General features: G+C 38.4%; 1 protein-coding gene across 5 annotated transcripts in view; it reads right to left on the reverse strand.

Moving 5' to 3' along the window:
- Nucleotides 1-23,689, reverse strand: part of LRRC7 (leucine rich repeat containing 7) — a 172,202-nt gene that overhangs the window by 139,425 nt on the left and 9,088 nt on the right. For all 5 annotated transcript variants that reach the window (XR_015951009.1, XM_088673912.1, XM_088673915.1 and 2 more), the window contains exon 2: nucleotides 15,700-15,753. Coding sequence is in view for 4 of the 5 variants with exons in the window: in XM_088673912.1 (XP_088530038.1) it covers nucleotides 15,700-15,715 (16 nt within the window). In the remaining variant the exon portion in view is untranslated. The remainder of the gene's footprint in view (nucleotides 1-15,699; nucleotides 15,754-23,689) is intronic.

Raw genomic sequence — 23,689 nt, forward strand, 5'->3', positions numbered from 1 at the left:
AATTATGGTGCTGGAGGAGACTCTTGAGAGTCCCATGGACTGCAAGAAGATCAAACCTATCCATTCTGAAGGAAATCAGCCCTGTGCTCACTGGAAGGACAGATCCTGAAGCTAAGCCTCCAATACTTTGGCCACCTCATGAGAAGAGAAGACTCCCTGGAAAAGACCCTGATGTTGGGAAAGATTGAGGGCACAAGGAGAAGGGGACGACAGAGGATGAGATGGTTGGACAGAGTTCTCGAAGCTACCAACATGAGTCTGACCAATCTGTGGGAGGCAGTGGAATACAGGAGTGCCTGGCATGCTCTGGTCCGTGGGGTCACGAAGAGTCGGAAACGACTAAACAACAACAATCAGGCTGAGACAAAATCAAATGAGCAGACTTATCAGTTTGGCAAAGAAATGTTAACTATTGCCAAGAAAGTAATTGTTATTATATTTTAAAACATTTTAATTTGCATCTTTTTTAAATTTTCTGTACTTGGACGTTACTACAAACTGTTTTGAACAGTGATTAATGATTAACAATGCAATCTTATGCATCTCACCTCATAAATAAGTCCCACTGTGTCAAACTTGGTTTACTTCTTAGTAAGAGTGTCCAGGATTGCTACCTCAATATATAAAATGGAGCAGCTTATGTGAAATTTAAAATGACAACATGAACTTAAAATGCTTAACATTATTGTTACTATTATTACTACAAGTTTGTAACCATGTTTTAATCAGATTGGGAGAGATGAGTAGAAGTCTAAGCTTTTATATAACTTGGGCAGCCACTGAAAGAGGGAGACAGTTTGATTCATCTTTCCTGCTTGTAAGACATATGGAAAGCTACACTAACAAGCTGAGAAGATGAGGCTCTATGAAAGTCTTAAAAACACTATTATCCTAAATCAGAGTTTTTGATTAATCTGAATTTATCCAGGACAGGTCAAACACTTGCTCTAGATATAATTTAATTCAGGTTAATGAGAACCAGTAAGGTTACATTGATCTTGTCATGCTCAATACAGAAAAAGGGCTTATTTCAGTTAATTGTGTTTAATGCTCTCAGGCCAGATTCTCTGCACAAGGGACTTAGATCAGTGTACAATCAGAATGTTTTGTTGCTACCAGATTTCCTACATTGCCTGAAAATTTGTACTTACTTTGACCATTACCCAAAATGTAAGAAAAAGAGGAACCTACCATTCCTCTTAGTGCCCTTGATTATAATCCATCCTGTACAATATTTTTATTATTCATTCAATTCAACCCGTGAGTAGGAAACTATTTGACAATGGAACCTTAGAAATAGAAAACTGCTGGAATTTTGTTTGCATGGCCATGAGCGAACTCATACAGTAGGGTGTGGAAGAGTACTGTATATTCCAATATGTCTCATTAATTAACTTGATTCTACCTACTTCACTGTACCAGCAGAGTACTATGACTGAACAGCCTTATCCTATAGGTCTGCTAAACTTCAAACATAAATGCTTCCAGTAACACTTTGTTTAAGCTTGCATTTAACCAGCAGAATGAATGAAGTGTTGGATAACTGATTTACACACACACACACACACACACAAACACAAACACACTTAATTCCCATCACAGAGGGAAAACATACTGTGGTAAAGGCATGGGACTTTCACATTCCCGAGAAAGTCAAGCTTTCAAAGAATTAACATTCCTGATAATATTTCTGTGTCACTTCTCTCCTTGAACCATTTCTACACAACATACCTTAATGGAAATCTCATTACTGAAACTGCCACCAAAATGATCTTCTGACAAGAAAAGGATTACTTGGCCCAGTGATTTAGTGCCAACATCCATTTGGGCCCACCTAATAACAAAGTCCATTTCCAATTCTTGAACTCCTAGCAACTCATACCACCATGCAACACTTATGTGCAATAAAATTAATTTTTTTGAATATTTACATAAATTCTATGGCCCCAAATGGGTCATACATGCTTAGTAAACATATGCTGGTTTACAGAGTCATATATTGGTTCCATTAAAACAAGGTGATTATCAGTTTCTTTATTGCTTTCCTTTAATTAAAATTTAAACAAAAAATATCTTGTAATTACACACTGCTCATTAACAATCAGATATCACACAGTATACCTAAAAAAACATCATGTGCATTTTAAATCAAAGTAACATTATTTATTCTGCAATATCATTACTGTACATACAAGATGAAGAACTATAAAACATTTCACTATTCACTGTAAGGCAGCTTACAGTTAAAATAGAAGCAGCTATAAGCATGGGGGAAATCAACCATTAAAAAATGATTAAACATAACATAGATCTATTAAAACACACAGAACACTACAATAAAAAACATCACAACACCAGCCCATTCCTTAAAAAGAGTCAATTCGCATACATCTGTTGGAACAAGAAGTCTTCACCTGCTGATGGAAGAACAAGGAGGGAAGCCAGTCTAATCTCTCTAGGAAGGGGGTTTCAAAGTTTGGGAGCAGCTGATGAAAGTAAAGTTGTTTCACATTGTTCCACAACTCTCAGAATCAATGTTAATTAAAAGGGATGAAATTCCTTGGAAAATCTGGTTACTTCAGGCTTCCGGTTTCGCTCGTCGGGAGGATGGCTGACCCGTTCCATCATCCCCGACCCCCATGGGGAATTTGCCGGCTGCTAGGGGAGTAAGGCAGTCTCCCCACCCTCCCAGGTTTTGACGGGAGGGGCCGCTGGCCCACGGATGCCCCTTAACCCACCCCGACCCTTTGAGGGGGGGGCCTGGGCCGAGCACCCATGGGGGCCGGAACTCCTGGAGGCCACCCTGTTCGAGTGCAATCTCCATGATTAAAGAGAAATAATTGGATTTAAATTCATGGACATGCTTCAAAAGAAGGGGGAGAGGATACTGCCAGGAATTTTCAGCTGCTGAGTAATAAGAGATTTGAGGGAGTACTACATCAAGAAAAAAGAATGATTTGGATGGAACGAAAAGGGAAGTGAACTTTTTATTTTTATAACTTAAGATGTACCTACCACCTTCCCTGACGGACTGCCTTATTATTTGGAACAAATGAGAAATGGAAACGAACTGTGTGGCTATTGGAATTTATATAAATAGAAGATTGTCATTCTGTATGTTTTTGGAAGCTGTCTTGTTAAGCTGTAAGAGTAAAACGTCCCCAGTCGGGTGTGCTTTTTGGAGTTTGCCTGGATACCATCTGAATGATTATAAAGTGGATTTATGAGGTGTGACGCACTTTGAATTCGAGAGATAAGATCCCCAGATTTTGAAGCATGGGACGCCAAAAATTTTTTTATGATTCGGCATAATATTTGGTTTAATTGATATGTATTTGTATAACTTGAAATAATTGATGTGATATAATTGTGTTTTAATGGGGAAATCTAATAAGTATTTTTTTTAAAGGAAAATCTGGTTACTTCAAAATCTGAATCTATCCATTTACAAATCTTCAATTGTGTGGCTCACAGACCTTCAAAGTCTGTCGGAAAAGAGGAGCTGAGCCAGTAACTTGTCAAGGTATTCTGCCAGGAGATGAGCCTGATTAACTATAAGTGCTGACTCAGAGGTGTTAAAGATCTCCTTTTTAACATTAGTCTTTTCCTATCCCAATTTCCAATTAGTTCCTGATTGCTACAGTGGTTTAATCCTGAAACCTGCTGAGCTATCTCTTTTTTTCAAAATCTGCTTTTAATGCTAATCTGCACTGTAGTACTGACAAGCGCTCTCAAGTTATGTGTTAATTTTATTCATAAATACAGTGGCCTAGACCAAGGTCAGTATATAATGAAGCAAGTAACATGTTCAGCAGCAAACAAAATTAAGCAGTTTTTAAAATAAAGAAAGCTCTTACTTGCTTGCCATAAAAAACTAAACATATTCTGTTCCTTTGCTTTGATAAATCAGCATATTACAAGAAAAATGTAGCCTTGGAACAAGTTATTCAATGAGTAGTCTACCTTCTGGAACCAGGCCAAGGCATTTTCTGTCTCAGAATGTGGGGATACCCTCCCCACATTCTGTAAGACAAATGGAATGCCAGTTGAACCTTACTTCAACACAGTGAAGGAACAGTATCCTTCACTGTACCCAAAGGCAGCAAGCTATCTTAGTAGGCTGACAGTAAAGTGGAAAATAGTACAAATCTAAACTTTCCTATTCAGCTCTGATATTCACATGTGCCAAAATGGCATAATACTTGCAACTAGTCAACAGGTGTACCAGGCTTAGTAACAGAGATTCCAAATCTATGGTCGTTACCTGAAATCCATGAAAAGGATGGGAGGTAGGAAGTCAGATGATTTAAGGGGCACACGAAATATACCCCAAGATACAGGAAAAAGAAGAATCTGGCTTGACTCACTGAGTATCATGGCGGAAAGATAAAGCAGAGAGTTTGATACCTGAGCCACCACCGTTTTAAGAAATTGTTCAGGACTACAGAGCTTAGGCAAGAACTACTATTTTTAACAGGAACAGGAACCAACACGTAACAGAAGGAGTTCGTATGGCCTTAATTAAGCATTTATTAAGCAAATTCATCACTTTGAAATCTTTAATAAGAGCTTTAAGTTGCAATGTGTTGCAAAACCTTGTTTGTTTATTTACATATTTATATCCTGTTTTTTAAGAAATTCCTTCACAAAGCACGTATGCAACAAATGAACATATATACCCTAGTATTTAAAGCAGTCAACAGTTAACCATTTCACTAAAGCAACCACATATATTATTTATTTATCACTTAAGGCCAAGATACTCTTCTAAACAATTTACAAAGTACAAACAGTTTTACATCACTAAAATATAAACATCCGTAACTAAAATACACAAATAAAACAATTCCATTAAAACAACAATTAAAATAGGTGATTCGGTTGAAGGGAATGTTTGTGTAAATAGAAGTGTTTTCAAAAGCCAACAGACAGCCAATACTAATGAGGCCTCTTGTATTTTAGAGTTCCCAAATACTGGTGCTATGAGTGAAAAAGCCCGCCTCTGCATTACCTCAAGAAAGACTCCCTGGAAAAGACCCTGATGTTGGGAAAGATTGAGGGCACTAGGAGAAGGGGACGACAGAGGATGAGATAGTTGGACAGTGTTCTCGAAGCTACCAACATGAGTTTGACCAAACTGCGGGAGGCAGTGGAAGACAGGAGTGCCTGGCGTGCTCTGGTCCATGGGGTCACGAAGAGTCGGACACGACTAAATGACTAAACAACTATTGCAATCCAGTGTCATTCTAGCTCCTGTAGAATATGACTGCTTCACCACCCCATGTGTACTGTCTCAGTGCCAAGAGGGAAAAGGCAGTTTGGTGGAGAAGCAAATGAGAAGGCAATTTGGGGTGTAGAAGTCAACTGCAGAGAAGGCCTAGCAGAACTCAGAAGACCAAATGGGAAAAGGATTACAATTAGAAGATTACAATCCAGAAATGATTTAAACAGCAGAAATCCAAAGAAGCACCTCCTTCTCTCAGGCATCACCTTTTTTTTCCTATTCTTGCTTGTCATAAGGATTCCTAGCCCAGGTCCTTTGCATGTGTGAGTATCCCATCTTTAGTGTGTGGCAGGATTAGGGTTACTGTGCTAGTAGGATATTATTTCACTCAAATCTCTGTTTCCAAGACTTCTTTTCACAAGGAAGAGAAAGTCCTAAGCTGTTTAATACTTGATTAGGAGATAAAGCTTTGAACTTTCATTTTTGGTGTAGTTGTTTATCCTGGTATCCTTGCATTCTCCTTTTGCAAATAAATTTTTCGTGCTGTGTGTCTCAGGCATGATCAACCCTGGCATACACATAAAGTTCGCAATCTAGTGTGTATGCACTGTTCAAGAACTAACAGCTGCATCCAGCATATTAAAGCAGCAACACTTGAGCTCATCAGCATATATTAGCAAACAGCCACATATGTTTTGGGCTTTTAATGCAATAAAATGAGACAGAAACAGCTTTTTCTTATTTAATAAAGCTATGAAGCAGGCCCATTGACTATGATGACAACCCAGTTAACAGCAACAATTTTACAACATCACACTGGAAAAGGAAATAGCCATGCCGTCATGAGCACTTTTACATTCTAAAAATTTCCATTATACGTTAACTATAAAAGACACATTTTTATCCTAGAGCTCCAATCATATTATATATTAAATGTTGCTCTGGCACAAGCCCTAGGATTTAGGTAGCAGGAGGATTGCTTTAGTTTCCATGCTGCTGTATTTGGCACAAAAAGAACTTTGAATGTTTAGTGATCAGCCTCAGGGCAAATCTTCCACTTACAATATTATCCACTTAAAGGACTGGTTGGATTTCATAATTCAAGGATCAAGCCTCTGCAACATGCAATATTATGCTTTGTTTGTAGAAAAACACAGGCCATTTTTTTCTGTTTGTGTGTTTACTACTACTGTACAACTATGACATGGGAATCTACTTGTAGAATCTAACACTACAGGGTGGCAATCAGAACAAGCCACTATTATGAGAATGTTTTAACATTCCACATACTTATTTTGGCCATCATAATTTTAATTTGAGATAGTTGAGTGAAGAAAAAAAGAAATAGGTCATGAAACATGAGTCAGCAGTGTGATGCAGCAGCTAAAAAAGCCAATGCAATTCTGGGCTGCATCAATAGGAGTATAGCATCTAGATCAAGGGAAGTAATAGTACCACTATATTCTGCTCTGGTCAGACCTCACCTGGAGTACTGTGTCCAGTTCTGGGCACCACAGTTAAAGAAGGATACTGACAAACTGGAACGTGTCCAGAGGAGGGCAACCAAAATGGTCAAAGGCCTGGAAACAATGCCTTATGAGGAACGGCTTAGGGAGCTGGGTATGTTTAGCCTGGAGAAGAGAAGGTTAAGGGGTGATATGATAGCCATGTTCAAATATATGAAAGGATGTCATATGGAGGAGGGAGAAAGATTGTTTTCTGCTGCTCCAGAGAAGCGGACACGAAGCAATGGATTCAAACTACAAGAAAGAAGATTCCACCTAAACATTAGGAAGAACTTCCTGACAGTAAGAGCTGTTCGGCAGTGGAATTTGCTACCAAGGAGTGTGGTGGAGTCTCCTTCTTTGGAGGTCTTTAAGCAGAGGCTTGACAGGCATATGTCAAGAATGCTTTGATGGTGTTTCCTGCTTGGCAGGGGGTTGGACTGGATGACCCTTGTGGTCTCTTCCAACTCTATGATTCTATGATTCTATGATTCTACCTAAAATAACCAGATTAGACAAGTAGGGAGTAAAAAACAGTCTGCACCCAGTGTTTGCCCTGCTCAATAGAAGTGACTAACTTAAGAAAGTTGGCAGTTAGATATTCAACTAAATGTTTTCTATATACTACGGATGACTAGAAAACTCTATATGAAGAAAAAGCAAGATGTATTGGCAGGCTATCTGACACAAAGGCTGAGGTGCATATCCCTTAGATACCGGTATGCTACATACTACAAAAGGAAGAACTAACTCACATTAGAGATAAAGGGGAAAAAGAGGATAGTGTATATATTTTAATTTCATAGATTTCTATAATACACTCACATTTGAGTATGCCATACCTTTTAGGGTCAGGGTCTTTTACTCACATACACAATATGTAATAAAAATAAAAATATAGAAAATGTTATATGAAGGTATCTATACAATGGAAAGTTAACAATATTACATTAAAACTCTTCAACAAGGCTTCTTGTCACCTTTATCCTAGCGTAAAGTGATTCACTTGGGATGGGGAAGTGCTAATTTATGGAGTCTAAGTGGGCAGTGTCTGACCAAGAAACAGATCTTGGAGTTGCAGTGGATAGCTGGATGCAAATGACAATGCAGTATGTGCATCTGAAAAAGTCCAATTCTATCTTAAGGCTCATTAGGAAACTTGGTTGCCTTTAAAAGGACAAATTAATGAAAGATTGTGGCTACAATCTAAAATGGTTATGATGGCTGTGTTCTACCTATATCATCTGAGGCAGAAATGCCTCTCAGTAAAAAGGTAAAGTACCCCAGACGGTTAAGTCCCGTCAAAGACGACTATGGGGTGCTGCACTCATCTAGCATATTAGGCCAAGGGAGCCAGTGTTTGTCCACAGACAGCTTTCTAGGTCATGTTGCCAGCATGACTAAACCACTTCTGGCACAACAGGACACCATGATGAGTGTCAGAGTGCACAGAAACACTGTTTACCTTCCAGCCGCAGCTGGTACCTACAGTATTTATCTACCGGTACTTGCACTGGTATGCTTTCAAACTGTTAGGTTGGCAGGAGCTGGGACAGAGCAATGGGAGCTCACCCTGTTGTGCAAATTCAAACCTTCTGATCGGCAAGCCCAAGAGGCACAGCACCACCTGCTCCCCTTCCTCTCAGTACCAGTTGCTGGAGAGAAACAAATGGAAAGGGTACTGCTATGCTCATATCCTGCTTGCAGACTTCCCATAAGTTTCTGGTGGGACAGTGTGAGAAAGGACCCTGGGTTAGATGAGCCTTTGGTCTGATGCAGGAGGACAAGTCAAATAGCTCAGTTGGTTGGAGCATGGCACTGATAACACCAAGGTTGCAGGTTCGATCCCCATATGGGACAACTGCACATTCCTGCACTGCAGGGAGTTGGACTGGATGATCCTCAGGGTCCTTTCCAACTCTGATTATTCTATGACTCTTACGTTCCTAGAGCACAAACATAGTACTACAGAAGAAAGAAGCTAGGGAGAGGCTGCAAAAGGACTGAGATGCTAAATTAAGGGAGACAAGTTAACATGTATTGGCTTGGTTAGGTTTAGGGTTGATTTGAGCCAATATTGATTTTAGTAGCAGTGTTATTTTTTGTTCTTATGGATAACTTTTTTAAATAAGGAGGTTTTTTTCTGGAACATCTTTTAAAACTGTTAACCTTAAGTAAAATTTATGTTTGTTTTGCTTTAAATGTCTCTGAAGCCTTATACCTCATGACACACAATTGCCTTGCTGCTCTACCCAGCATAGAGAAACCCTATGTTGAGTGTTGGCTTAATCTCTTTAAATTGATTACACATTGTTCTAATCCAGCAATATATGTTTGGCTGGTGCCTACAATGTGGACTGGCCTCCCCAAAGAGTTGCTCCTACTTTTTAAAAAAAGGGTTTCAAAATGAGTTTAGTTTCTGCAGGCATTCTTAAAGCTATGGCCTTTAAGCATTTCTACTTACTGCTGCTTTTTAACCAAAATGGATTGTTTTATTTGATATATTATCTTCTTATTGTCAACTGCATTTTGTTGTAAACCACCTCAATATAAAAAGTCAGTACACAATATATATATTTGTAACAGAAACAAAACCGCCACTATTTCATGTTTGCTATAATGTTCTTACACATTCACAAATAACTGACTGCCAGAAAATGAAAGTAATCAATATGAAATAGCCAACTGGCAGGAGGAATATGTATTAAGAAACCATTTACTCAGATCTTTCAGACTTTAAAAATTATTACTTCACTAATTATGATAATTTGAAATCAATCTTGGCTCCAAAACCAAAAAGGACAACAGTAAAAAATGTATTCAACTACACTGTAAGTTCCACAGGGCCTATTATAATAGATGGAGTGAGGGTGGGGAAAACAAGAAAGTAAAAAAAATGAACAGCTAACCTTTAGCAATATATCATTACTAACTGTAAAAATACAAATATTGACTGAATATGTAAACATAAAGGCACTAATCATTCAGATGTGAACTTCAAATAAAAGGATAGGCTACTAATATACATTTATGCTGATACTACAACAAAATGACACAAAGAACTGAGATCCTGGATCACCAAAAATAGAAACTGGCATGAAGCTTTTGTACTAAGAATGTAGCCCCTTGGCCTCTCAACAAACATTAACCTTAAAATAGGCAGTTCTGCCGATGCCTCAAGGCTGTGAAAAGATGTACGGTACATATGATGAATGCTATATATTCTAAGTGAAGGCAGAGGTACAAATGCAAATGAGAACCTTGCCCTTTTAACTACACTCCCAGAGGCTTAGTAAAAGCCATGGACAAACAAGTAACCCTGTGGAAAAAATAGCAATTATTATGCTCTTTATAAAAACATAGTGATTTACTTATTTTTAACTGACTGACTCTTTAGAAAAGGCAAACTGGAAAAAAATCCTGCTATGTATGAACATTGCTTTGAATATATACTTCCCATTAACAAACTTGGCTTCAACAAAACAAAGAACAAAGCATAACTTCCCCAACCCCAAGAGGTAACTACCAATTCTAGAGCTTCTTATACCATAAATATCTGGCCATGTTATCTTATGATCACCACAAATTTACACTGTTCTGGAGTTTTCAATCTGGCACCAAACTTCAATTTCTGCTGAAAAGCTGACGGCATTGACATTAAACATATTACTTGGGACTTGAAAGATGGGAAGAACAGCAATTACAGAGCACCAATTACAGGAGCATCACAATTGAACATGGTAACATTTGAAACAGTGTGAAATTGGTTGTTCAAGAAAGTCCTGAAGTAAGAACTTCGTTTCAAAGGAAGTAACATTAAGATTTTCTTGCCCTTAGTTGAGATTTGCCTCTTGGGTATACAAATATACACATCCATTTGTGCATGCATTAAGTTGCATGCTGTCAATGTATCTTCTCTTAAATTTCAGCTGATTTTGGAAATATTGTCGTCTTAGACATGTTGACTTAATTGCTTGTATCTCAGAGAAGGTGACAATAGCAGATGGAATGCGCCAGTGTCACCTACTGGATACTCTCAGTGATGTAATTAGAAATAACATCTTCTTTCCTACCCACTCTGACACATACAATATTTTATTAACCTTAAAAATGAAAGATTCCCCATATAATTTACTTGCTCTGTCTCCCATTACTATGCAAACAATGTGCAATGTATCCAATCAAGCAATATTTTGGCAAGAGCTATAAGGCTAACCCTTCTATCTTCCAAAGATTCTTACTTTTTCAAAGCTTCTCTTGCCTGAAACATACACATCTGTATACAGTATTGAAGTTCTCAGCATATGTAGGCAAGTATTATTTTCACACATCCTACATTCACCTCTCCACAGGACCAGTCCTACCATTAGGAAGATTAGGAGATAGCTATTCGGACACTGGATGCTGATGTTGGGGAGCAATTCATCCCAAGTTGTCCCCACCCTATAACCATTTCCATCGTCCAAAGGCCTACAACCAAGTGAGCAAGCCGAGAGGTAGCCAGCATGCAAAGGATTTACATTTCAGTGGGCATCACATATGCATTTGCATTGTTTTTCTCACATGACACCTGCTGCCAACTAGGGAAGCTGCTCTCGAGTACAGTTGGGGATGCTGTCCCATTGCCAGTGTTGAAATAAGGTTTCACTGCCAATTCGGTCAACTGCTCCAGGTGGAACTGGGAGGGGTGGCCCTGTTCTTTGCCTGAAGCAGCAAAATGTATTGGGCCAGCCTCTTCAAAATTATAAAAGTATGTTTATGATACATTGAAATAGTTATGAATTTGTCTCTTAACAAGGTTCTCTCAGGTTTAATCAAACAAAAAAACTGATTCTGAAACACTGAGTTTCTTACGAGTAGCAGCTTGAGAACATCACGCTTAATTTGTTGACATACGGTTCTTGTTCCAGGGCTTTATTCACTGCCTTCTGTTCCTAAAAGTTAATCTAAAGTGCTAAATAAAATTTTAAAATAACAGTACTATATTCTACCAGACACTTGGAAAAATGGGAGAGTAACACCACAATCTCTCTCTCTGACACCCACACACTCACTCTCTCACTCACTCACACACACTCATCATCTTGCTAATCAACTCTTGCATTTAATCACTGTTTCACTTTATCATCTCCCTGTAAACACCATGGGGTCTATATGCCAGCACATTTATAGGCTTTATTCAAAACTGAAGATGGAAATTAGAGCAATACAAACCATGGCTAGCATCTGGCCTGTCACTGAACTGGAAGACAAGAGATTACAATCACTAGAATGTTATCTATATTTGACAGAGATGTAGGGGTGGCATCCAACAAAGTGTTCATTTATTTATTTTATTTTCATTTCATTTCATTGTTTCATTACATTTATGAATTGCTTCCCATAAAAGATCCCAGGGTGATTAAACAATAAAAACCTCTGTCCCAATACAGATAGAGACTAGGACAAGGCTTGCTGAAAAATGAAGGTCTACGGTAGGCACCAAAAAGGCAATAGATAAGGCATTTGTCTGAAGTTCCAAAAGGGTAAATGCTGCCACAAGAAAGGTATTAAGTCATTATACATACATTACTATAAAAGGATGTTGAAATGGACTATATTTTGGCTGTACAACACCACTATCCATAATTCACTTGCTCCTGTTGATTTTCTCAGGCTGTGATAAAGCGTTTTGTTGGCTGTACCTTTAGCATGATGGGTCACTGCTAAAACAACTGCAAATAGCCACATCTCTAGTTACTGTACTTGTGAAGTCAAGTGCAATATAGTGCAATGGTGGCAGGCAAATTAATACTGCAACCCTTAATGGTGTTGTATGAAAGTAAACCCCACTAAACCATTGGATTTATTTCTAAGGAATTAGGCATAGGATAAGATGCACAGTTTTATACCTAGAGAAAATAGAAAAGCAAGGCTTCAAAGTTTATGTTAATCAAACACTTTGAATCCCCAGGGTATTTTAGAATGCATCATGAAAATTACTGTGAGGCAACTTAAACCATGGGTATCACGTAAATGGAGACACTTGCAAGTTTTTTCTATCTGTACTGATACAAACAGGTCTTGACGACGCTTTTGCTGGGTGTGCAGTTTTTATAAGCGATAGAGTTACGATCTCCCTCATACAAATTTTATTAGCTGCAATCTGGGAATAACAGCAACTTCACTCATCTATCCATCTTAGCAAGATATCTGAAAATCTTAGTGACTATACAGCAAGCATGAGCAGTTTCAAAAGCATGAAGCATGAAGAACTACCCCAATCTACAATATATGCCTTGTTTGAACTGTTCATGCTTGCTGCCTGTATTCCTTTCAAATAAGAAAAGACATCTGCAGCAAAGTGTGCGATCAGAACTGTTGCACAGAATAGGACTGCTGAATTTGTTTTATTTCTATATCCTTCTCCAGTGCCCATCATAGGGTTACTCAAGAAACATCTAACCCTTGGGGAAGAAGAGAGATTCTAGATTCTGGTAATTTAGCTGAGCTGTCCCCCTGTAACTGCCACCGCAGGACCATTCAAGGGTCATCTTGCCCTTAGGGGAGGTAAGATTTGGCTTTCAAAAAAGGTTCTTTTTCTTTTAAAGTTGTCTTGGGTGTTTTATTATGTACTTGCTATTTGATGGTTGTGCATCATTGCTTTTTTAAAAGAAGTAAACCATTTTGTGGATTTGTCTAAAAAGCAGTATATAAAAACCTTATATAAATAACTAAAAAATAAAAATCTGAGAAACCAAATTTGGTTAAAGAACTGCTTAAAACGGATAGCCTTGGAACTTGCAAAGTGATGGCACTACAACCATTTCAAAGTGTTGGTGCTGACCTTTAAAGCCCTAAATGGCCTCGGTCCAGTATACCTGAAGGAGCGTCTCCACCTTCTGGTGGTTCCCTCGTTGCGAGAAGCCAAGTTGCAGGGAATCAGGCAGAGGGCCTTCTCGGTAGTGGCGCCCACCCTGTGGAATGCCTTCCCATCAGATGTCAAAGAGAACAACAATTACCAGATTTTTAGACGACATCTGAAGGCAGCCCTGTTTAGGGAGGCTTTTAATGTTTAATAGCTTACTGTACTTTATTTTTCTGTTGGAAGCCGTTCAGAGTGGCTGGAGAAACCCAGCCAGATGGGCGGGGTATTAATAATAATAATAATAATAATAATAATAATAATAATAATAATTAATGCTGCTTATGCCAAAATATGGCTTCAGGAAACTATGAAACTGCTGCAAGAATGAATAATACATCCTGTATGTGTTCAGCAATCCTATGTCAAACATATCAGATTTCAGACATCCTATGATTTTCTTTTTCAACACAACAAGTAGAGAGACAGCTGCTACCTGATCATCACATGGACAAGTTAGTGTGAAAAATGGTTAGTGTGAAAGACGGTTTAAAAAATTCTGAGGACACCATTTAAAAAATCAGTTTATAAGTTCTACAATTTGCACTAAAATACAGTTTTACTAAGGTGCAATTGCAGAGTTACTTTCATTCATATAGGCAACAGTTATTTTACTATTACTGTAATTTGAAGATTGCCTCCCTATGCCACGTCTCCCCCCCCCAAAAAAAAATTAGTATAGGTCACTATAACAGTGCTGACCAGAAAGGCTTCATGTGAAGTGGGTTTTAATCATTTTTCTTACAAAAAGTAAAAATACTGTTTGTTGTTCTTTTCAAGGGAGTTTAGTACAAATTAAAATTTACTACAAATTTAGATTTGATTTTAAAACATGCTAATAAAATGGTATCCATGGGAAATATAATGTGAAGATGTGCTTTTGTAGAAGTATAGTTCACCCATCCATATTTGAGTGCACAAGTCAAAACCATGCTTCTTAAGACAATGGAAAAGGGGTACTAAGGCAAAATGCACCTTGGAGTTGGGTGGGAAAGAATTGAATAGTAGCATGCAGCTGGATTTGCAATGATCTTAAACAAAATAGAAGAGTCACAGTGGAAACAGTAAATAACAGTTTGGTGATGATGTTATGGAAATGCTCTTTAAAAAAATGAGTAACAAAACATGGCAATTCCAAAGTGAACACATAGTATAGAAACACCCCGATGTGATAGCAACTTTGCCTGCTTTCTTGGAATGTGACCCCCTGCTACAGATATTATGCTTTCATCCCTTGATATGCATAGGAGCTTGGTAAACTACTACTATTGGTAAACTACAACTACTATTGAAGCCAATGTAAGTCTTCATATGAGGGGCTGTGCTCTGAGTCTTGCTCACGCATGGGAACAATGCAAAAATGAACACTGCACTAGAAAATGGTGAATGTACAATGATGCATGCTGATTTTTAGGTATGGTAACTGTCATATGCACAGACTCAACATTGTACCTCAAATAAGAAGCAGCTCCTAACAGAGCCTGTAGACAATCATGAAGTGACTAACAGAGTTCATTTCCCATTTATACATGGTTGTGCATGCCCTTAATCCTTTTGGGTTAAGCAGCCCTCAAATCCAGAAGCATGTGAAATCAAAGGATTAAAATGCATATGCTCTGACACCTCTGGCTACTTCAACTAGTTTTAGGGAACAAACAACAGTTCAAGACTTCAGTAGTCATGTTCCCATGTAATGGTGTAATTCTACCTTACAAATCACATTGTGAATCATGATTTAAAAAAAGAGAACTATAGGTATTTAACCTTGGTATCATCTTCTTCACTATACATAATCTGAACACAGAGTGAGAAACAGATTTGTTCAAATGCATAGCTGCACAGATAAGAGAAACAGAGTTGCATCAGACATTATTTCAATTTGAAGAATTTAGAACAAGTAGGGGAATTGCCTGGAATGAGACACAATATGAATAATCTAAAAGGTGTGTGAATGTTATCCTTATCACCATATTACTTAACAATTAGGTAAGTGCTACAGAAACATCATATCAATGTTGCTTGCAAAACCAATATATGTAAATAGTTGAAAACCATCTTGTTCTTACCCAGAGATTCCATCATTTTTTGCTCCTAATATCGAGTAGAAATAGGTTGTGAACCTGTAGACAAAAACAAACATACCAATGCACTAACATCAGACAGTGCCCTGGAAAACTGAACCACAGAAATGAGTGCAAGCTCTTTTAGTGGCACTGAGCCAGGTTGCACATTCTGGGAGTATTTTATTATCTGTTCTTAATTAGTTTGGGACTGTGTTCTGATCAAAGTGAGAGAATGAGGCCATAAAATACAGTCCCTTATTTTGTGGATAAAAGCATGGATGTCATCACTTAAAGCATGTAAGAAATCCAATTAAAAAGATTTTCAATCTTTCCTAGCAGAAGTAAAACAAGTTAACTCTATTCCATCCAGATTTATAAAGCAGATATTAAATGACAGATAATTCACAGTAGAGAGTTACATTCATGTTGGTCCTAAACAATGAAGGTTTCTATGATTGAGAAAATAGAAATTTCTTTCTTTCCTCTTTCAGTTCTCCTTTCCCTTGTTTTCTTTTACCCGTGCAAGTATGGCAAGTACATGTAAGTCAGAGAAGGAGAATCTGTGCCCCTCTAGCCCCAACCAGCAGGGCCAATAGCTAGGGAATATGGGAGTTGAAGTATGCCCTCCCAAGTGTTAGTACTTACTTCTGAGTAAGCATGCTTAGGATTGCATGTTCATTTGAAGGACTGTTTATTCAAGCAGTAAAACAAAGCCTCTCTATTTTAGGCAGTTCTTGGCCTATCTTATCTTAAAACATACCGGTAGCAAACAGAAAGCAAGGAAGCATTCCCAACAGGTCTGACTCTCAGTTTTGCTGTCCCCTCCCCAACAATAACCTTTACCTTGCACTACTCCAAATGAAACAAAAGGAACCCGTCAAGTCATGCATTAAAGAAAAATGTAAAGATAAACATTTCCCTAAACCACAGATATTTCCACATTTCATCTGTCAGAGATCTACTGCCTGTTCCCACACATTCGAGCTGCCAAACTTAATTTTCAGAATTCTGTGTTCTGTTCTGTTTCGTTGGCATCTCAAGAGACAATGAAGGGCGCCTCTGGTGTTGAAGTCAAACTGCTGTGTTAGTAGCAGCAAAGTGACCTCCCTGGGGCGCAAGCTTGTGTATGGAGGTCCTGGGTTGCCCAGATGACAAGACCTCCCTTTCAGCCTCGTGGATATGGTCCAAAGGAAAGCAGAACAATACGTTTGGCACCAGCTTGGCTGCAGGAGTTGCCAGGAGAAGGCATAAAATACACCACCCAACCATCTTAGGGACTTCACTGCAGATTTGTGTAAGGTTTACTCCTTAGCCTTTTCTTCTCCTGAAGATATCCTGCAAGGCAGTGGATATCCCGCAATGCAGTGGAGGTTTAGGTTCAGCATTATCCTTCTCCTAGATGAGCTACCTTCCCAGGTTGACGAGCCCCATCTACCCCTCACTTCCCTCTACAGCATGTGCAGAAACAGTCTTATTGACCACTGGACCCACTATTAGTCTCAACAGGGCCGTCTTGAGCAGATCGCGCGCCCTGGTGCTGAGGGGCGGAGATCGCTCCGCCGCCCGCCCCGCCCTCGCAGGGCGCAATTGGTTTCCGCGCGGCGCCCACCTTGCCAGGCCGGCGCCCAGCTTGCCAGCCCCCCGCCATGGTGCACTGCGCCACCGGGGGGCTATGTAGAGCCGGGCCTGAGTCTCAATCTACCAGAGCCTGTCTTCACATGCATGGGAAGTGCCTAATTCACTGAGGATTTAAGACATATTGGTGCTGTCGCATGCTGACGACTTCTAGGAGCTACAAGTGAGAGCTGAGTGCAGGGTCTGGACCAAAGGTGGACAAACTACCCCAGAAGGAGCATGACATGACACCAACCAGTGGTACTCCCTCCTCCCTAACACACACAAGCAACATTGTCAGATCCAATTCTCAAGAAGTCATGAAAGGCTAGTACTGCAAGCATGTTAAGGACTGGGTTAAACTGCAGTGGCTTTCAAGGATTAGCACACATGAGGGAAAAAGCTATAGGTGTTAGGAGATGACTTGTCCTAGCACTGACCTGATCCTAGACTGAAAGTGCAATAAAACTTTGTGTAATTTTCTCCCTTGTTTCTCTTTCTACTATCTCTGTGATTCATAAGTGAAATGATCATATTGAAGGTTAAGTGACTGAATTTAAAGTAATGTGAAATAGCCCCATGCCAGCCTTTTAAGGTGGGAACATTAAGCTTAAGCCTTGCACTGAAATCAGTAGCACTTAAATTTTTTATTTTGTCTGGATTGTACTCATAGTTTTGATGGCTAGTTGAGAGATATGTTGATAAAACATTCAAATAAAAATACACTTTGAATGACACGCAAATCTGAAATTATGACTACTCAATTTGTATTGACCTAGTTTCTTTCAGTTGTAAAAATCCCCTTGAAACCAAGTCATCTTAATAGAATATTTATTTATTTTTGCTTTCTCTGACCTGCAAACCTGCCTGTGTGGTATAAGTAGACTCTTGAGAAGATGTGAAGAGTATTACTCTCATTTGTTCCACTTGGAAATAAATTTGTGTTTTGATGTTCAGCCTTGTGGGTTAGATGTTAATCTGAAAACTACATCAATTTACTGCTGCTGTATCTTCTGCACAAGGTTAAATATGCTGAAACACTGTAAGTATTACAACTGGATTTAAGTCTGAATTTTAATATATTGCAAGAGTTTTACAGTTTTAAAATAATATATATTAGACCCCCTGAAATGTCACAATGTTGGTTAATAAATGCAGCACTGTCTATTTACAAGACCTCCAAGGCTCTCCTCCTTCCCATATGCCAAATCATGTATATACGCTGTGCATCAGAAGTATTTATGAAATTCATAAAGAAAATGGAAATAAGAAAGTGGAAGGGGAAGAAAGTTTAATAAGTAAATTACTATGCAACAGTTTCCAAGGAAGTTGACACAAGCTCCAGGAATTTGCCAGCAGCTTCAACATAAAACAATAAGAAGTCCAAAGGATAAGGACATAAGCTAGCAGGTAGCTTATACCAATTTCTCTAGGGCAATCATATGGCATATTCTCTAAAAGAGCACATTTCTTTGTACTTTGTACTCAAGAAGTACACCCTTTTTCTCCACTTGACAGAAGCTTATATCTTCCTATGCAGCCCAATCTACAAGTTCCAAACAAGCACAAATGCCTCTCCAGTAATGAAACTCCTGGATGCATAAACAAACTCTGATGAGCACTAAATTATTAATAATTGATAATATAGAGCTACTTTACTTGCTTCAGCAGCTGCGACAGAGGACCACTTCACCCAGAACAAATATCACTTGTAATTACATGTACTATGACCCTAGTCACAACAGGTATCGGCTTCCTAATACACTATTTTAGAAAAGAAATATTTCATCAGACTCTACCTAAACTTAGTTGTGAGCTGTCCTACCTGGCAAGTGTTTAGTAATCCTATCAATTCCAAGATTTCTAAGAACAGTAGTTGAACCAGGCAGAGGGCCTTCTCGGCAGTGGCACCCTGTGGAACGCCCTCCCACCAGATGTCAAAGAGAACAACAACTACCAGACTTTTAGAAGACATCTGAAGGCAGCCCTGTTTAGGGAAGCTTTTAATGTTTGATGGATTACTGTATTTAATATTTTGTTGGAAGCCGCCCAGAGTGGCTGGGGAAGCCCAGCGAGATGGGTGGGGTATAAATAATAAATTATTATTAATAATAATTTTTTCATAAACAGTAACAATAACTAAAACAAAACAAATGATAAAATTTATAGCTGGAAAGATAAAAATCACAACTGTTTTGAAAAAACAGGTATATTGCCTCCTTTAAGGAAAAAGAGAGGAATCTACTTAATAAAATCATGTCCCTGCTCTTAGTGTCTTGGCCTGTAGTAAATTACTGTGAGGCAATGAAACCGGTCTCCTATTTTCAGTAAGTAGGGACATAAGGAATTTTTTTTAAGGGATATGAAAGCTGACTAAGCAAAGAGGGGTGTGTGTGTCTGTGTGTGCTTACAAATTATGTTAAAAGAGATGTAAATGATTTTTTTAAAAAAAACACATTTTTTAAAAAAAAGTCTGCTTTAAATTAGTTTAGTAGTACATTCGCAGGAATACTCTAAAAGTTGAAACAGACATCATAAAATATCATGGAAAAAGCTAAATATGAAAGTCCCTTTGACACTAAATTTAAGCCTAATAAAAATAGCACTTGCAATTGTTACATGCTATCAGTTTGCTTATTACAGTATGAGCAAGATTTTACAACATTTTTAACTAGTTTATATTTATGCTTCTAAGTAATATAGTAACTCAAGAAATCTGAATAGTTTATTTTAAAACAGAGCATATTTACAAACTTTGGGTTGTATCCATTGCTGCTATTCCATTCAGTCAACAGACTTCTGCTTGCACAACAGAACTTCGCCCTCCTTTCCCCTGCAACCCCCACACATTAAAAAATCTGCTCCAGAGGGTTGGGGGATCCTCTGGAGCAGATTTAGGGGAGTACAGGGGGAGAGAGGAGGAAGAGAGGGAGGACTCCTACTGCATAAGCTGTGCAATGGAGACAATCCCAGAAGAACTAGTTTACCTGCTGCTATTCTAATAACCTAATAAATGTTGCCCTTTGGCATATCAGATACTTCCGATATATATTTTCTCTCTCTCTCTGCACTATTAATGTCTTTACTGATGTTTTCATACCAAGAAGTAACATAGCACTAGCAGTTAAGCCACAGTTTAGGTGAGTGGATTTATTTATTATAGGACTAAAGCCCCGAGTTTCAAAAAGAGAAAAACTATCAACAAAAGTTCTTTTTTCCTTAACACGACTATTATGTTACTTCTTTTAAGTCCATCTGAGAAAAAAACTGAACATTAAAGTAAGTAGGAACTGCTGCTAGATGTGGCCTGGTTTTATGACTGGTCTTACCCTTGGGAAAATCCTGGTCTATATTGCTATAGCGAGGCTGGTTTTGCCACACCACTTCTTGCATCTGGGGTAGAGACATACAATTCAGGAGTATGTGTGTACATCATGACACATGGGGCAACATACACTGCCCATAAACAGAAGGCAGGAGCTGGCCTATATATAGCAGCCGAATTCTCTGCACTTTCTGCTTCTCCTAGCACAGGGGCACCAGCTAGTCCTGCTATCTGATACCAGTACTGTACGAGAGTAGCTGATTGCTTTATTAGCTGAAAAGGAGGGGGAATGTGTTGTGTTTTTTCATACTCCATACTGGGAAATTGGTTTTGGCTGATTCAAACAATCAGTTTGACCGATGATTCAACAAATTTGCATTTGGTTGTTTGGCTAATACCGGTACTACCAATATAATGTTTTGGTCATGTAGACTGGAGTCTGGGCAAAATGTCTGATCCTTTGCTTTATCATGGTTTCAAATGATATTGTGTCTACATTTGTGTTTGCTTGCTTGTTGAAGATCATTTAATTAATAAATGTCCTTTATGCTCAATAGATATATCATGTCTTCACTCTGGTGGGAAGGCAAAGTCTCTCTGTTAGGAATGAGGCAACACCAACCTCAGTTTCAGATTCAATAGCCTACTGTAGTCATATTCTAGATACCAGGTGAGCAAGTTAGAGGAAAGGGATGGAAATATACCTCAGCACAGCAGACTACTTTGGGGACTATCCCCAAGTTCTCATTATCATCATGATGCAATCCTAACAGTATTGGACTTGCATCAAAAATATGTGTAGGTGGAGATAATAGGTTGGATTCAGACTAAGTTACCAGCACTTAGGCCCCAATGAACTCACCATGAAAATTTAGTAATGACCTAATTCACATTGATTTAAGCACAACAAACAGTATGGAACAACCCAGGCTCAGTGCAGAATATCCCAAATAAATGCTGCAATGTTTTTGATTCTGTACAACACAGCATCAGTACATTATTGCCACAAATCCAGCTCCATTTTTCACATTATGTTTTATAATTTGCCTCTAAAATTTGGACCTCATCTCTTTTCTTTCCCTTCAGCTTTTTTGTTTTTTGCAACTGTCAATTTTTTTGCTAACCACAGAATTTAAATTGTGAGATTATGAAGTATGTTAGCCCATTTACTTCAGTGTTTGCTGCACATTGTAACATTACAGAACCACTTTATAGATCTTAAATCTTTGCACAAACAGTGGATCACCTTGTGAAGAAACAAAACAGTTAAACTGTCCTAGAGTGCTTGCACTGTTAGAAGCCACACAATTCAAACGTCAAAAAGGTCTAACACTAAAACATTATGTACCCCCAGGTTACAGAGCAGATTTAAGAGTTTTCACAAACTCAGTGCTATAAAACCGCCAAAACAATCAGATTCTGCTGCAGTTTATTTCCTATCTAAGAGTATGCTCACATTAGTGGGGATATTTTTTAAAGCATTGGGGCAATTTCCCCGCACTTTGTTTCAAGCTGCATGTGGACTGAGATGTTCACATTAGAGAGAGGGTGGGGATGTCTTCACCCGGCACACACGATCTTTTTGATTTCCCTGCCCCTGCAATCCCACTAGAACTCCTATTTATTACACTGTCATCTGTGCTTGCATGCTTATCTATGCCTGCAAGACAGCTGTTCGGGTATGTTCACAATGCTGCTTACTCAGCATCCTGCTTTCTCATCGGTCTGAAGCTGGTTTGAGGGGAAAAATGCACCAAACAGCACTATTTATCAAGAAGCCACAGGATCGATATGAATTGTCACTAACGTCATGTGAATGCAGCTTCAAAAATTAGAAGTGGGAGTGAACTGGATGTGGAGTAGGTAACAAATAGTAATATGAATATATTCTGTTTCCTAAATAGCTATCCAAACCTTGCTAGTGCTGCAGATCAGAAGTTAATTATCTTAAAGTGTAGCTTCTGTGAGGAAGTATGCAAAATTGCTATTTTTGGAAGCAAGGCTTTCATATCTATTGAATTCAAAATTTATAATTGCCACTGTGTTCTTGATAGTCATGTTTATTGGGGGGGGGGGTGAATCCACCATATAAGGACTATCAAAAACAATCCCATTTAAAACTCAAGTGTGGGATCAAATTAGTTGATATGGAAATTTGTTCTGTTCTCTAACACCCACAAGCCCCAGAACATTAGTCTGAAGTGCTGGCATGAATAAGAACCATTTGTCAAATATGAAAATTCACAAGGTTGTCAAGAGTTTTTATACTGAACAATTCAGAGGTGTCTTTTTAAAAGTTTTGCACTGCAGTGGAGAGCAGAACTTTAATATGAAAATGAACATAACATCAGATGGTTTCTAGTTGCAAAGAAAAATCCAACGCAATAGCCTAAACTGAAATACTAAGAGTTGCATGTCATTTTATACCGACCCACTAAACATACAAAAGAATTTAAATTCCAAAACATGAAACAATCAGTGAAGGAGAAACATGGGAAAATATATGGACATAATTTAGAGTGATTATCTTAGGCAATGTTGTTCCTGCATGTTTGCTCTGTCTAGGATACTTTAAATGACTCTGAATGGACCACTTTATGGTCCACTCTACACAAAATATAATCAAGATGACCCTTTATAGGTTAGTCTGGAAGTAGAAAAGAAAAGAAAGAGAGAGAAAAGGAAAGAAAAAAGAAACCTCTTTTAGTACATATTTAATTACAACATTAAAAGTTACTTGCCGCCACCTCAACAATTTTAAATAAATTTGACTTCCATGTATGCCTAGTTATTGATTATAAAATATATCAACTGTGCATTCTAAGACCATTTATGGGGAACTGTTTGCATTGTCTGTGCAGGGAGCTCCCATCTCTTTACATCACTTTACTTGTTCTACTTGGTTAAAGCTTTGAGGAAACCAGGAAAGCTTACATTTTGATTCTTTCTTATTATGGTGTTGGAATTCTATCTTTCAGGCTAAGCTATATGTGATGCTAGGTTGCATGCATCTTTCCTCTGTTGCTTTCTTTTCTTATAAAGCATAACAGTGGA

Source organism: Zootoca vivipara, chromosome 7 (genome assembly GCF_965207765.1).
Source record: "Zootoca vivipara chromosome 7, rZooViv2.hap1.1, whole genome shotgun sequence".
Taxonomy (NCBI): domain Eukaryota; kingdom Metazoa; phylum Chordata; class Lepidosauria; order Squamata; family Lacertidae; genus Zootoca; species Zootoca vivipara.